This window comes from Taeniopygia guttata, chromosome 2, assembly GCF_048771995.1.
Source record: "Taeniopygia guttata chromosome 2, bTaeGut7.mat, whole genome shotgun sequence".
Taxonomy (NCBI): domain Eukaryota; kingdom Metazoa; phylum Chordata; class Aves; order Passeriformes; family Estrildidae; genus Taeniopygia; species Taeniopygia guttata.
Window position 1 is genome coordinate 21,236,222 of NC_133026.1, and position 16,937 is coordinate 21,253,158.

The 16,937-nt window shown below is 35.8% G+C and overlaps 1 protein-coding gene across 4 annotated transcripts in view; it reads left to right on the top strand.

The window, feature by feature from the left end:
- Positions 1 to 16,937, top strand: part of MINDY3 (MINDY lysine 48 deubiquitinase 3) — a 49,830-nt gene that overhangs the window by 16,660 nt on the left and 16,233 nt on the right. For all 4 annotated transcript variants that reach the window (XM_072925498.1, XM_030264611.4, XM_072925497.1 and 1 more), the window contains 2 exons: positions 2,826 to 2,896; positions 5,115 to 5,195. In XM_072925498.1, coding sequence (XP_072781599.1) covers positions 2,826 to 2,896; positions 5,115 to 5,195 — 152 coding nt within the window. The remainder of the gene's footprint in view (positions 1 to 2,825; positions 2,897 to 5,114; positions 5,196 to 16,937) is intronic.

Here is a 16,937-nt window from a genome sequence, read left to right on the forward strand (position 1 = left end):
TTCTGATAATGCTGAACTTGCTTTGGACACAGTACTGGACAACATTTAGGTTCTCAGTCAGTTCTGCCCTAAAAACCTAGAACAAGAACTCCCATAGAGTCTGTCTTTTTGTGGAGAGCAGAGAAACAGAAAATGATCTTTAGTAGTTCTTAAGGATCTGGTATTAAGTGTCCTGTTAGTTTTTCTGACCAGTCAAGTAATTGGATTTTATATTGGGAGCCCCCAATTTTCTTGAAGCCATTGGATAACTGCAGCCAGAACATGCTTATACACAGTTTTAAGTCTATAATCATATTTGTTACCAAGTAATTTGTTACAGTCTATCAAAAAGAAAGCTAAAGAGCAGCTGGTACTGTTCACAACTTCTTAGGCTAGGCTGAATTTTGGATACATTGTCACATTTCCTTTATATAGAAATTATTTTTGTCATCTTCTTTGAGTGTTTCTCTTGGATTTTGCTTCTCTTTGTGTTTAAAATCTTCAGCTTCTACATGAAAACCACAATGCTTATGAGCTTTTCATGTAGAAGGGTTGAAGGTATCAAAATAACAAGGACTGAATACTGTTTTATTCTGAAGTTATCTGAAGTCACTTTACCTCTTTTCAACTATTTAGATAAGCAGTTTTTAATTATTAAATAATTAAAATTATTTATAAGCCATTTTAAAGGTACTGCCAGTAATTTCAGCAGTGATGAAAGAACAGACTGAATTCCAAACTTGAGGAATTACCATGTCTTTGCAGATTGTACTCAGAGCACTGGCTCTCACAGTATTGCATATTTTCCAAATAGGGTAGGAGTTACTAACTGGAATTGTTCTTGGCCACTGGTGGTAAAAATGCCAGTGAAATGATATCTCTTCTTTGACCATCTACATGTTCTCCTTTAAACCTTTCTTCTTATTCTGATCTCCTCTCTTGCCACAGCTATCCGCGTTGTGAAGATATGGGGAGGTAGTTGGTATTTTTTACTGCTTTTTTGGGGCTGTTGTTCCTCCGTGCGCTGTAGCAGTTCCCTATGGATGCTGCCAGGGCTGGAACCGCTTTTCCCGGGCGGTGCCAGGGATTTGTGGGGCTGCTGTGGCCGCTGGGTGGCGCTGTGCTGATGCGGATGGAAACAGAAATGGGTTCAATCTGAGTCCTTTGCAAAAGTCCTTTGAGTCTTTTGCAAGAGAAACTAACTTTGTGCCAAGAGGCATAAATATTCATTTTCTTAGTTGATTTTTGGTGTTATCAGATGTCTTCTAGTCATCTTCTCTCTTTGTGGGGTGAGGATATTCACAGAATAAACTTTCATTTAGTGCAGCTAGTCTCCTTTTGTTTCTTAGTCAATCATATGAGAATAGTGTTTGCTTTTGTGTCTCTCCTCTGTGTTGTCTAATTCTGAAGGAGGCATGGGTAGATCAGTGACTACAAGCTGAAGTTAGCCTAGAGCTTCCTACACGAATACACAGTCTGTGTAGCTTGACTACTAACTATTCAGAATAATCACACTGTGTGGCTACTGTTGTAGCCAGAATCACAGCACTCTCTAGTTATCAGTCAGAGTTCTCATCTAGTTATCTGTGAGGGGAACAAAGTACTTAATCTTAATCAAAGTATTAATACTTAATAGCATTATGTTGAATAATTTTCTGAATAGTAAATATTATTTACATGTGACTTAGTTGTTCTGGGCCCAGGTATTGGCTCCTACATCTGAAGCCCTTGTTTAGCGGACAAAACTTTACATTGCTTTTTGTTACTGGTTTTAAGAAATAAGCGATGCATAAAATTACTTCTCTAATGTACTGTTGTTTTAAACCATTACTAGAATAACTGTTCTGCACTGTTGCAAAGTTCAGTGAGGTAAACTTGAAGTTGGTGACGGGAGTATAGCATGCCTGGTACTGCAGAGTTCACTTCTGTAAATCCAGGAATTCTTTAAATTCAGAATGGTTTCTTTCACTTTCTATGGTCCTGAGGCTTTAGCCCATGGACAAAGATGTTATTTTTATGCTGTTGTACACAGATGACTGGTGTTAAAAATTATGGTTGAGAATTAGTGTTTCAGAGGGAACTTTCAAATATGGAAGTCAGTGTTCAACAAAACAAAAGAAGTCTAGATATTCTTAAATTGATCACAGTGTGTGCTTCCAGTATGTACTGCTCTTGTTAGTGTTAGGGGATCTAGCAGACAGTACTTGGAACTCCTTAGATGATGTATACAAAAGCCCAGAGCTTCTTCTAGATCTATATAATTAGGTTCAAAGCTTGAATTTTGAAGTACTTTCTCTTTATTTATATTAAAGGACCTCAAATAAGGCTCTGTAAGTGCTCTACCAATCAGTAGTACATAAATATTTCAGCTATTTCTGTCAGCTGTGTTTGTTTGAGTGCTTTAAATGGAAGTCAGTATTGAAAATCAGATTAGTTTTTCTGCTTAAAAAATTATTTCAAAAATTATGTTGTAATATTCAGAATGTGAAATGGTTAAGATAAATATGGCCAAGGAACTCTAGGAAAAAAGAGGGAGAGAGGAAAAAACATTTATTTAAGCATGTATATGGGATTTTCTCTTCTTGAAGATAGCTGTTCTTCTTAGATTTTTCTAAGAATAATTGCAATGTAAATTGAAGTACAATTTACAACTTGTAACTCCTACAAAGTCCAACAGGTTTTTAAGAGACTATCAACAGGAACCTCTTAAAACCTTGAGTCTGGATCTTGTTTTATAGAGATCTTATTTACAGAGATCTTGTTTTATAGAGAGAGAAATTACAATTTTTGACTTTATCTTGAAGATTTGCTATTGTTACTACAACTGCATGTTTTATTTTGAACAGAACTTCTTGGCATACACAAACAGGCAACAGTAGGCTTTTTGACATTGATGGAGTCACTGAGATACTGTAAGGTAAGGTATTTTCTACATTATTTAAAATTTTCTTTCATTAAGGTGTTGTGGGCTTTTTTAACAGTATTACTGAAAGCTTTACTGTGTACTATTGGAGATCTTAAAGAACTTTCAAATAATGTACAAATTCATATATTAAGACAAATATATAAAATTTTTAAATGCATCTTACTGTGTATATGTTGTTTGATGCTATTCAGATTAGAACTTTATTACATCACTTGATTATTGCTAGTTAGAAGCTTAACTTTTTACTGAAATAATTCTAGCTAAAGTTTTGTAGATGGTTTTAAAACTGTGAAGTCCCAAAATGGCTTGCTGTTGTGTTGCAATTTTATTGATCTCTATTTATGCTTTTGTTGTTTTCCATTTAAAATAAATATCCGTAAGTAAAAATGATAAAACTACTATTAATTAACTGTATTCTAAATATAATATATTCAAAATTTAAAAGGTATTTTATGTATTTATCTCTGAACATTTGAAAGTTGCTGATGTTCATCTTAGTCCATATTGGTTCTTACTATTGTGACAGAATTTCTTGATTTCTGGTTTTTATTTGAGAAATTCTGTGCTTTACTGTTATGGGTTAACTCCAGCCAGCAAACAAGTCCCACATACTTGCTCACTTGCTCCCCCAGCAGTAGGATCAGGGAGAGAATTAGAAAGGTTCAAGCTGAAAAACTCATGGGTCGAAATAAAAGCAGTTTAGTAGGAAAAACAAAAGCCACATGCACATGCAAAGCAAAACAAGAAATTAATTATGGTTTTTGATGGACAGGGAGGCATTCAACCATGTCCAGGATAACACACCCCCATCAAGTGTAACAGTTACTTGGCAAGAGAAATGCCATCACTCCAAATGTCCTCCCATTCCTCCTTCTTCCCTCCCACTTTATATCCTTTGGTCATTTTGGGTCACCTGTCCCAGCTGTGTCTCCTCCCAGCCTCCCTTGCCAGTGTGGCTGTAAAGAAGCAGAACCTTGGATCTGTGTAAGCTCTGCTTAGCAGCAACAAAAACATCTCTATATTGTCAACCCCGTGTTCAGCACGAATTCAGAACACAGCCCCATACCAGACACTGTGAAGAAAATAAACTCTATTCCATTCCAAAGCAGCACATTCCACCCATTATTCCATACCATTTATGTCATGCTCAGGTGCCACACTAGTCAGTACAACCTCATTAACCACCACTTCCCTTTCCACCCTTTGATCTAAAATATATCTGTCATTCCCTTAGTCTGACCACCCTGCTGAATGTCTGTACAATGTCCATGAAATGTCCTTTGAGTTCATTTAGTCCATGGCTTTGGGCTCCATCTGTTCGGGTGGTCACTCAGGGTAGGAGATGTGGTGCTGTGCAGAGTCATCGGGCACCAAAGCCAGCTCAGGTCAGGTCATTTCTGTGCTGCATCTGCTTCTTGTAAGACTGTTCCTCCATTGGTTCAGGTGCTTCCTGTTACAGTAATTCCTGTAACAGCAACTCAAATCATGGCTTACAACAAATTGAAGACATCCATTACAACCTCCACCCTTGGTCCTTTTAAGCCAGGTTATCTATTCTAATGCTGCAATGAACCCCTTTGCTTGTTCCCAGCCTGGCTGCAGCAGTGAGGAGTCGGTACCATTAATTAGTACAGTCCGTATGCTGGTTCTCCATGGGCTGCAAGGGAATTTGTGCTTCACCTCTTCCAGCCTGGGGTCCCACCCATGGGCAACAGTCCTCCCTGAGCTTATTCAGCATACCCTATGGGGTCACAGGTCCTGGCTGTTCTACAAAGACTATTTTTGAAACAGCATTAATACTCTTTAATTCCTGAACCTTTTAGGTTGTTCTTTGATTTCCTTATTGTCTGTATTAAATTCCTTTAGCTTATCTCAGAGTTAAAGAGAATAATGTAGTTGGCAGAATGTTGGTGTATTGACTGCAACTGGCTGAATATTTATTAAATAAATGTCAATTCTGAATTAATTGATCCAAAACCAGTTAATAAATCAAGTAAACGTCTACATTTCATTAGCATCTGATTGTAGTATTGTTAAGCATAGTACTTGTCTGCAAGCTAAACACTTATATAATTTTATTAAACATTTTATATCAGTGAAGCCCTAATTGTTCTGAAAACTAACTAACTAAATTTTTATTAGTTTGGTGAATAATTATATGACCTTTCTGAGTTTGCTTTGTATTTCTGATTTTGCTGTACCTTTTTAGGTTGGCTCCTATTTGAAATCTCCAAAATTTCCCATTTGGATACTTGGCAGTGAAACACACCTCACAGTCTTCTTTGCCAAGGTATGTTAGAGGTGGTTTTGGTAACCTCAGGCAGATAAACACCACATAAATTCAAAGTACAGATCTTGCTACAAGGTGATTTTTATGTGGCTTTAATGTAAAAACATAATAACTAAAACTATTAATTAAGCCTTTCCTTGGAGGCAGAGTTGTTCCCATACTTCAGCAATATTTTATAACTTGCAGTGTGAAGTCTTCCAGTTTTAGCTTAATTTATTTGGCTTGGGAGTAGTTTATGCTTTGGAGCACCATGCTTGGGATAAGTACTGTCTTAAATTTCTGTAGTGTAAGAGAGATTTATGTAGTAGTTTCATTTCCCTGACAGTAGTTTCACAACTTTTAATCTGTAGTTGGTTGTTCTAGATTTAAAATAGATATCAGGACTGTTACAATCATTCTTTATATATATGCAGTCAGATATCTACTGTAGTACGTGAAACATAAAATGCTTTCGGGAGGACTCTCAGTTTAAAATCTTAGACCAGATTTTCCAAGGAGACAATTTCTGTTTCTTTAGTTGAAGATTGCAAGTTGTTTACCTTAAATTTTATTTTTATAGAACACTTGTTTCTGATTAAAAATTTTACTGAAACTTTGAATGGTACCCTACTAGTATATTTATTGGTATATATTAGAAGTTAATTTCCCAGTACCTAATATCTTAAAAAGTTAATTAAAACTTTAAATATTGAAAATAAATACTGGAATATATGACAAAGATAAAATTGTAAATTCTCAAACTGTGGAATTTCCTTAAGTAAAACTTTTGCCTAATCTTTAGAAATACAAAACAAATGCCTAGATTTTTCTTACTAAGAAACAAACCTCCACAATATATTGAAAGTTTGTGTAGTAGTATATTTTTAAACTTTAAACTTAAATTTTAAAATATCCTTGAAATTAATAAGCTAGTTTTACACATTGAAATTTTTTTTGCAAATTAATTCCTAATGTCAGGTAAATATTCTTTCTTCCTTACTCCATGAAATAGAAAAGTCCTTATTCACCTTCGGGTATTTGTTTTCTGCTTTACTCTCTCCCCAGTCTTTCCTAGTAAAGCTTTTCTATTTCAATCTGGAAATTTTATCCCCAGTTTTTCTGAATGATATCATCAAAGTCAGTACCATATAGACAGCAGTGTGATGCAAATAGATATAATTGCTCTGTTAATGCCAGTCCAGCATTCCTGTCACAATGTTAATACAGCTAATGTTCAGTGTCTACAGAGGCCATTTCCCGACAGAAATCCACTTCTGATGCTCTTTCTTGTAGGATGCTGAAGGGTGTTTCCTGGGTTTAGAGTAACTGGGTATCAATATCTGGTGTCTCCAGATATTGGAGCAGAGATGTCAGCTTCAGTGAAAATACAAATGATGTTGACAATCAGTTATTGCATCAATTGAAGCTACATTGGAGAAACTTGAGGTTGTTGCCAATGGTTAATCAGCAAGTTGTTAAAGTAGGATGTGTAGTTGTGTAAATGGTGTTTGATACTGAGGATGTAGCTTCTAGTTTGGTGGTGAGTTTGATTACATTAGAAGGAAATGTTCAGAATGGAAAGAGAAAAATGAACTGTGGAGCCAAAACCAGTGAAGATTAAATTTTAAAAAAAGCCAAGTTTTAATTCTTTCAAGCTGCATATATTTTACAGGAGCATAAAGCCTTATTTTTAAATAGAATAACATTAAGCAATTATTAATTATTCTATTAAGCAGAACGGTAGTCAGTTTTGTCATTAACTGAGTAATTTGGTCTAGAAATCTGGAACAGCAATCTTCCTAGGCTACTGTTGCTGTAGACAACTAGCATGGAAAAATAAGGGAATACAACAGAATCTTCATTTCCTTGAGCATGGAGGTTTAACATGCAAAAGATTTTACTCATATTCTGCATACTGCTCTACATAAAGAAATAAAACTGGCTGCTGTTCTTTAGTATTTAGATGTTTGACTCGGATTTTTTACATTAGATGAATGATAAATGTTTTTCTCCTATCAGTGGAATGAATGATAAACCACCACACTCTTCTATCTCAGAACATTTTGATTTAAATATTGTAAGTTCTGTTGTTGTCTGCCAGAATACATATACCTGAATATGTATATACCCTGAATGTGGAACATTCTTTTAGCTGTGACTGTGGGAAATGTTTCATTTTGTAAAATAAATTATTCTGTTCATAGCTGCCGTTCTAAAACTCTGTATATTTTCAATGGATTTTAATCTGCAAAATGCAGCACAGTATCTTTGGCTGAAGGTCACACTTATAGTTTAAAGTGAAAATTAATTAACTGAAGTGTGTAATTTGGCTTAAGCTCTCTTATAACTGCTGCTGCATGAAATAGCTGTAGACAGAGACAGGTGAGTCAATTCCTAGTTTTACGACAAGTCTACAGTGGGTCAGCAGTTTCTCCTGTTACTAAAAGAGTAAGTTTTCTTCTATGTGCATGGTCTTCATCTCCACATCTTGACTGTCGTAGCATTTCTGTACATACCTAGTGAGTTATTAACCATTATTAACCTTATTTTAGTACAGAGATTTGGAGATACAGAGAAATAACAAATTATATCTTTATTGGTTTGGTTTAAGCACATTTTATTAAAGACAATATCAGTAGTTTTGTTGTCTGGGACTTAACCAACCTGTCATCAGCCAAATAATTATTTTGTACTTAGATCTTTTGGAAAGAAAATAGAATCTGGAAATATGTGAAATGAAACTTAATTGTCTTGAGCAAAAATACTACAGCTTGTTCTGCAGATGGATAAATGTTGAAGTCAGAAAGCACATGCGAACATCTGTATTACCTAAATAGTTCTTCGAAACTCTGATAGTTATGTGTCATAATAGAGTTGGAAAAACTTTGTGAATCATTGTGGGGAGAGGATGTCGCTAGCAAAGAACTATAAATAGTACCATCATATTATTTTTCTTCGCAACTTTACAACTTGTGTGTATAAAGTCAGAAAGTTGCTTAATGCGCAGCAGTCCAAATTAAATGTTTTCTGAAAAAATAAGTGTGGCTATTACTCTTAGTGGTCATAGACTGTCCATTTGCAACAAGGTAGATTTTGCCTGAAAAAGTGAATATGTAGATTATTTATAGGCTACTAAATCTAAGCAGCCATCATTTCTGCCTCTCCCTCCTTACTCTTCCTTTCAAATGGCTTCAATCCAACAAAAGCAAACAAGGAATCTTTCATCTGATACAATGAGTTTCCATGCATGTTCTGTCAGACAGTGTGAAGGCAAATATGTGATATTGTAAATGTTCTCTAAAAATTAGCTTTATTACTACAGTCTTTTTGTATTTTTTTTTTCTTTCATTGTAGAGATAAGAGAGAGTAGGAAGTGGGGCAGCTCTAAGGCTGTGATGTTCTGGATGAAATGTTATACAGGCATTTCGTAATTATTTTTATGATACTCATAATAAGTTATGACAAGTTGAGACAATTCAGAACTTCTAGGAATGCCAAAATATGGTCAGACACTGTATAAAAGAGTACCAATGAGCTGAAATGTTATTCAAAATATAGCAAGAAAATGTTCCAATGCAAACAATAGGAAGAACAACAGGAGGTTAATAGGTGCTTTCTAAACTCTGTCATGACATGCAAATCCACATTGTGTTGAAGTGTTAATTCAGACTCATTGAAAGTGAAAAGACAGCATGGAATAAATGTATGTCTGCTGACTTCAGGTGATTGAAACTGTGGGGTGATTCAGCTGTGTAGGTCTTTAAAAAATTTCCTGTTTCTATGTCTTTGTGCACAGAGGCCCCAACAGAATTGGCTATCCATTTTCAGTTACAGCATTGTGGCATTTCTAGACTTGAAGAGTCAGATAAGCAGAGAAAATGCCTGTCTGAGAAATCTGAATAAGTTACGAATTACTGCTTTTGAAGGAAAATGTCCTGTCCTGGACTCCTGGAACCACATTGGTTTCAGATTACATTTTTTTATTTCTCTGACTTTGATCACTGTAACCTGTTCTACACATTTTCAGGGCCTTTCTTCGGCATCCTTGATAGCATTGTCTCTCAGAAGAAAGAACATTGACTTCTCTTCCTAAACAATCTCTTTCATCAGAGTTCAGCTGAGGGGCACTTCACCAAACACTGCTATAGGAGAGCCTAAATGTGGGTCAGTGGTGTTTACCAGAGCAGGGCCGAGGGGGAGTGTTAGTTGGTGCAGCATTTAAGCTCTGAACACCAACAGAGATTGTTAGTGGTGTGAAAGGAAACTAAATGCATGTGTGAAAATTCAGTCATTATTAGTATGTGTTAACAGCCTTGGTTTTTACAAAAATAACCTATGTGTATCCTTTAACTCAAGAACACTTCTGCTTAAGGAAGGGAGTGAAAAATATCTATGCACTTCCTTTTGTTTTTTGCTTCCATGATCAGAAAACACAGGTAACCAAATTTTGAAAAAGTATGCTTTCATCAGAGAAGAAATTAAAATCACATTTTGAAGATTCCGCTTCAGGAAATGGTTACAGAACATGTGGATATAGGGTCTTTAGTTTTCAGGAGTAAGAGGAATTGGTTCTGTTGGAACAGCCTGGACACCTAAATGGAAAAGATACAGATGTGTGAGGCAACAGCAGAAATAATTTCTAGGCTAATGTAGGATCCCCATTTTCTGAGTGCTGTTTCAGAGTAGGGAGGCAGAGAGTACTGTTCTGTTTTTGACAATAGTGCTCACCTGACTAAATCAGCATTGACTCTTCAGATATTCCTATTGTTAATTTAAGAGTTCCTTTCTGCAGGAAGAGACCCATTGTTAAAATTAATGTTGATGGAAGATGTTTCCTGCAGGAACTGTGGGCTCCCAAAAAGAATTGAAATTACTGGTTGGTTTTGTAGTGTACATTTGTAGTGTAAATGCTATTGCTAAATGAATTTAAGTTGTTCTGAATAACACAACATTTCATAAGTTCATAAGCAATTCCCAAATGAGTTTTCTAGTAGAAAGGCAAGCTTTGAGATCTCATTGTTGGCAAGGGACATATCAAAATAAAATACTTCTGAAAGGTTCTACCCTTCTCTAGCTTTGTGATATCGCAGAGCATAAGTATGAAACCTTGTTCTGCTATTTCTGAGTCTACTCTGATTTTATTTACAGGTTAATTAGTTCCTACTACAAATTTGTGGTCCCTTTTGTGAACAAGTGCTTCTGAACAGTTTGTTTGGAAGTTTTTCTGTGGGAGAATTTATACTTGTTACACTCATGTCAGTGATTTTCACACCAGCGTTTATCAAGTAACTTCTAGATTTTGTCTAAAGTTTTCATTCTAGTAAAAGAGACTCTATATGTGATGCAGCAATGTGTGATGACATATTTGTTTCTAATGAAACCAGTTCATGACACCAATTTACCCAGAGTCTCAGTGGCTTTATCTTCCCTAAAGATAAAAAATCTGAAGCATTGTCATTTATGAAGCCTCTGTGGTTTGGGGGGGTGTTTCTGGTGGGTTTTCTTGGTTGTTGGTGGGTTTTTTTTGGCGGGGGCAGTGGGGGGGATGTTGTTTGATTTTGGTTTTTTATTTAATTAGAAATATGGTTTTGGTTTTAAGTGGAGGAGGCTTTTATGAGAAACTGTAGCCATCATACAGTTTTTAGCTTGCTCAAGAGAAATATTTGTTTCATTTTATTTTCCTGTTTCCCACGTTGTTTGAATGAGCAGCCAGTTCTGATAGCTCATAATTTTGATGGTCTCTACTTCACTTTACTAAAAAAAAATTTGAAATACTGGAGAAGGCAAAGCCCCTCTGAGTTACTGTACTTACTGAGAATTTATTCTGAAATTATACATTTTTTGATACCATTCTGTGCTCTGGTAGATCGAGAGAATGCCTTTGAACTGACTCTGGGTACGATGTTTCCATGCCTAGATAAAATCTTGCAAAATGGGGTATGGGGAGTAGTTCTAGCAGTTCCAATAGAAATTCTCTATGCAGCAACACTTAGATACAGAAACTGGAAATAAAACACTATCACTTGTTGCATGAGTTACACTTTAAAATGAAGGAAGGAAGGATGAGAGAATAAAGGATAGAAAATCAGTGCAATAAGACAGCCTTCTCAAGATCCACAAATCAAAGAGGAATTTCCCACAAATTAAGCTCTCAATTTAGTCTATTGTAGCACACTTCTGAATCAGAAAACTTACAAATAAAATATGCCTAAGTAATAACCATGAATATCACATTAAACATCTTTAGGAATATGTCTCCTTAATAATTTCAAGTCTATTTTAAATACAGTTAGGAAGAAAAGTGATTCTAGAGGTAATCCATCAATTTACTTTTCCAATTTCCTAGTTTCCTTCAAAGTCTGTGTGTCTGCTCTGTTTACTCTCTGATTGCTGCATTTGCATTTCAGTTGGTTAAGAAAAAAACTTTTATGGGTATTCTCAGTTCAGTCAGAGAGAAAGGAGAGTTTCTGCCAGGCTAGAGCCTGGGAAAGAGTTGCAAAGGAATGTAAATAATTCTCTATCTCTTGTTGTTCACACTGTTTATAGATATGTTCTGCCACCGTGCATCATTCACTGCACACCAATTTTTACTTTAAGACCAATGAAATTAGTCTGCACAATGCTCTCTATAAAAGAGTGATGTATTTGAAATAAAGTAGTAGTTGTTGTTCACATCGTTTAACCTTCTGAACTAGAGATCCTTTGTTCCATATCCTGCCAAAACAGCGACAAACTTTTGTCTGATTTTTAAAAATTAGCACTAAGTTGTTAGTAAATATGTGGGAACATACTTGAGACTAATGGCCAATCATTTCCTTGAGACAATAACTTGATGGATGCATTGTCTCTGAAGATGAGCTAGCTATGTATTTAGTGGAAAACCTGTAAAGCACCTGTTATGAAAAATGCACAGAGCAATATATAAATGGTGGGCCATTTCTTGCCCCGTTGTAGGATGTGCTGTACTGAGGAGTACATTTTCCTTTTCCTCCTATTAGCATGTATGATTTTCATATGTAAACTGAGATTGGGGGCTGGAAGGTAACAAATTGGGTCCTTCCTTATAGGAAAACTTCTAGAAGGAATTGCAGCATCCTGTCTCTGGAAGGAAGAGGCTATGAGCAACATCTGTTTTGCATGTACATTAGCCTACCAATGGAAAGACTGTTTTTTAAAGAAACACGTTTTAGTTGTTTCATTCCTTTCTGTAGTATATGCAGAGTGGTTTGCAAGTAGCAAATACCTCAAAGAAATTTCTAAATGCAGTTTTATAATTTGTAAGTCACTATTAAATTCTGAAAGTAGAGGTACTGGATAGAAACAAAGGTTGAGAACTTGTATCATTCTGTATCCCTTTTAAATATGAAAGCAGTGTTGGTTCCAGTTATATTTGATACAACAGCAAAGACATTGAGCCTGAGTCATCACATAATGGGTAAATAATCCTGGGTATGAAATTTGGATTAATAGACATACTGGCTCATTGCTAAAATATAATTGAGTTGTTAATATTATTGAAGTATTTAAAAATCAAATCTATATTTAAGAGATTGTTGCTTAAAAATGGTATTTGTAATTCCAAATCAAGTGAAAAGCATAATACACACAGTTAAGAAGATGACATTAGCTCTCTTAATAGTTAATCTGGCATCAAGTGAAGAATGAAAAGAAGACTGTTAGTTAAGAGCAGTAGAGCATACTTTCCTGAAATCCTGTAAATGCAGTGCTATGCTCCAGTGTCCACACCGTGCTTTGGCACAATGTTGTATTTATGGTGGAGGTAAGGCAGAGGTAAAAAGTGCTGTTTGTCCTAAGGTGCAACCTCAGCACATTGAGAGGGGAAAAAAGTTGAGTTTATTTTCCCCCTCAACAACTGCATATATGTGTGATTGTCAAAGGTTATAAACCAGAGCAGATCAGTAAATAAACAAATTTAAGACAGCAAATAGAATATTCTAATTAGGGGTTATCTTCATGGAATCATTCCAGAAATTGAATTTTGAAAGGGAAATTTTGAGTCATTTCCACACAAAATTTTTCATAAGAGCCCTAAAAGCTAAACTGTCTTCCAATATATGGAATTTAACATGTTTATAGTAACACAATGAAGAGAAGGCAAATAAAATTAACAACTCCACATACCCCATGTACCTTTGAGGTAAGAGGTAGAAATCATAAACTTGATAGTGCCAGGCTCGCACCAGCCATTCTTTGCTTTACAAAGCACCTTCCCTTTTACTTTATATTTTAATTGTAGCCTACTAACTGCATATTTTTAATACCAGATAATGATACTGGGAATACTAAGAATTGCGAATGTAATATTCACCATGTGACAGAGTGGTAGTTCCAGCTTATGAACTGTTTATCTGCCTGTCATGTGTTCTGTTTGAGAAAATGAATCTCTATGAATGGCTGTTAATCCTTGTTCCCTTGTTATAAATACATGTTCTGGATGGAATCCGAGGAATCATTCTTCCCCTTACAATTTTTCTTCCTGAGAAAATGTCCTGAAGTCATTAATATATTACAGAACTTAGGAAACAGAGAGTTCTAAATATGGTTAGTGAATGCTTATTAAATATATTTTTAAGGGAAGTGTACTTGGGCAAAACAACAGGGAAATTGTTTTGTGGCCATTTGTCTCTTTGCATGTTTTTTCTCCAAAATGTCTGAAGACCAGATGTTCTTTCTGAGCAGGGCACCATGTATCCTTGGAAGTGGGGGCTTGCATATTTTTTTATTCTCTGTTCAGCCTGCTTTATTCCCATGTTCCCAAACCCTACGGGGATAGATGCAGGAACTAGAAACAGTAAATGAGACAGCCAACATGCCAACATATGCTTTAGTAATAAGAATAGGCTTCAAAATAGTAACTGTTGTTGTCTGCTCTGAAACTTTGTGCCAAGTTCTGCTTTTTGCAAGCTTGTGACGTGACCGGCTGTGCGGAGGCTACCTGCCATGGCCCGGGCAGATCGCATGGGCCGGCCAGCACTGCCCGTGTGAGGCCCCGTGAGCGGCACCTCAGGGAGAATCGTCTGCCCCCAATGGTGCTGAGAGCTGCTCGTGGGTGCAGCTTGGGCAACTCTGCACGCTGAGAGGAGGTGAAGGGATGAGAGAGGACACTTGTGTGCCAGCCCAAAGAGTCCTTTATTTCCCCAGGTGCCCTTTGGGTGGTGCAGTGACAAATGCCAAAGAAATCAATGATTACAGCAGCTTAAATAGGGGGTGGGCGGACAGGGGTGCAAACCTGTCTTGCCCAATGAGGATAAACCGGAGAGGGACACAACAACCTATGATAATGTAGCAGGGGTAGATACAAGGTCAGGGGACAAATAGAAAAGCTAATCTGGAGTGATTGATACAGAACTTTCTCAAAGAAAATGGGGGTAGTTACAGGATTGACAGCCAAAAGGGTATAAACAAACTCAGATTGATGGAACCAAATTGGGAGAAAACAGGGAGAGGTGAGAAGATTGACAGATAACTGGGGAGCAGAGTGGCGGGAAATTTTGGGGTAAACAACTTGGATCAAACCAACTGTGAGGGGACAAATCGGGGAGCATAAAGGATAACTAACATTAATAAAACCAACTGACTAACTCAAACCACACTGCAACAAGGCTGAACTTGTGTAGAGAATCTCTATCAGGAGACTTTGGGTCATTTTATAAATGACAGGAACCTGTTTGAAATCTGTTTAGGTTGTAGCTGTTGTTTGATCCACAAAACCTTAATACATGTAACAGCTGTGGAATCTCCAGGAACATAGGGTGAATCCATATACAGCATTGGATTTAATCCAAGTACAGTCACAAAGATCTTTAGCAACCAATTTCTAACATTTTTTTTTTTAAGTGTTGAAAAATAAGTTTTTGATCCCTTTATTTACTCCTTTCATTGTGATAACAGCTTTGTTGCATACCAAATAAAAATAACATCTCCGACCTCTTTTGATAAGGCAGCTCTACTTTTAGATCAGGACATGTAAATGAATGAATTGAAAGTCTAAATGTGCAAGGATGCAAATACAGAGAAGAGGCAGATACAGGGATTGTCTGTGGAGGAGGGACCTTTGAACTCCTAGCAAAGGTGAAGCACATTTAGTGATACTTTAGCTATTGCCTTCATTTTCTATCTTTCTCCTCTTACATAAGTTACATGTGATTAACTATGTGTATAACATATTCTTTTGTTTCTAAAACTCAGCTTCATAGGCACCTCATGTAGCAACCTCATTTAGATACTTAAGTACATTTTTTGGTTTGTTTTACATAAGAAGCTTATGAAATCTGTTTCCTTTGTATATTATGGGGAGTCCAATGCCATTTTCTTCTACTACTTGATAGTTTAGGATATCTTATATGTGTACTTTAAAAATAACTGTTACAGAGGGGTGCCAAAGTTGTCAGAGGCTGTGGTATGAAAATATTGAAGCAGTTCAGGTGTATTTAGAGAAAATATTCAGTCATTGCCTATGTGTAGTTAAGAAAATTCATGCACTTGGAGTGAAGTGAGATGGGATTTACTCTACAATACAGCTTTAATGAAAAAAATAATGTGTTTTGTATTAATAAAAGAATAAAAGATACTGTTTTTTTGTAGAAGCTAATGGCTCTATTCTGCTACTGTTAGAATTATCTACCTGAAATAATATTCTACAAAGATGAACATGAATGACAATACTGCTTTTATAACATATGAAGCTGTGATATGTGTGAATATTTAGTATAGTCTCTGTATATGTAGCAACATGTGCATATAAAGATTTCCTGAAATACTACTTATGAATACTAAATAACAGTGGATCACATGCCATTATGAATATACTTTTTTCTTCATTACTTCACAGAGCTTGTACATTACATGAAAAGCCGTAAAATATTACTATGAATCAGGCTGAGAATTGTCCTTTTGAAACACTCAGCATATTTGAGTTAAAAAATAATTGATCTGGTCTGTTTTCAAAAAATATTTCATCATTCTGGATTGAAGCAAGTCAGACAGGGTTTTCATCATCCCAAGAGAGAATTATATGGTTTAGGGGGAAACTGAATACTGTAGGCTGGTTTCCAACATTAAGTGCAGCTTTCAGTATTGTTAGAACTGTAGTTAGGAAGATTTAAATTTCTGCAGTACATCTTCAGTGGTTTTAAACTTTGCTATCAAATGTTCCTGACAAACATGTTTATGTCCTGCCTTCTTATTGTAATTCCCAAATAGAATTAGGAATATGTTAATACTCACCACTGTGTTGTATAGCAATCAGCTCATGTCTATAGGCTGAAATCGTATTAGATGTAGAAATAGTATTTAATACTAGGTATTAATTTTTTTACATAGCAAAAGGGTAGCATGAAGGAGAAGCTAAAGTTCATCCTGAATTATATTGTGGATGTTTTGAAAGTCATAAAACATGGAATTTGTCCACTTTCAGCTTGATTCCTCTTAAGGACAAAGTTTCATGTTTATATAGCATTGTGTTCTGTCTTCCAAAAAAAAAGCTCTGTGAGTATAATTTGAAAAGCTGACCTTTCGGATTAAGCTTGTGACTGGAGCGTAGTATGTAATTTAGTTATTAGATAAGAATTCCAGTAAGCTCTAATTTGCTGACTCTCGGTCTATAATTCCAGTAATGTATTTTTACTTTCAAAACAAATATCTTGTTTTGTGTTGATGAGGAAAACAAGTTAGTTACTTAGTGAATAAGAAAAATACTATATACATAATCTTTATTGGTTTAATCTCTTGTAATCTGTCCAT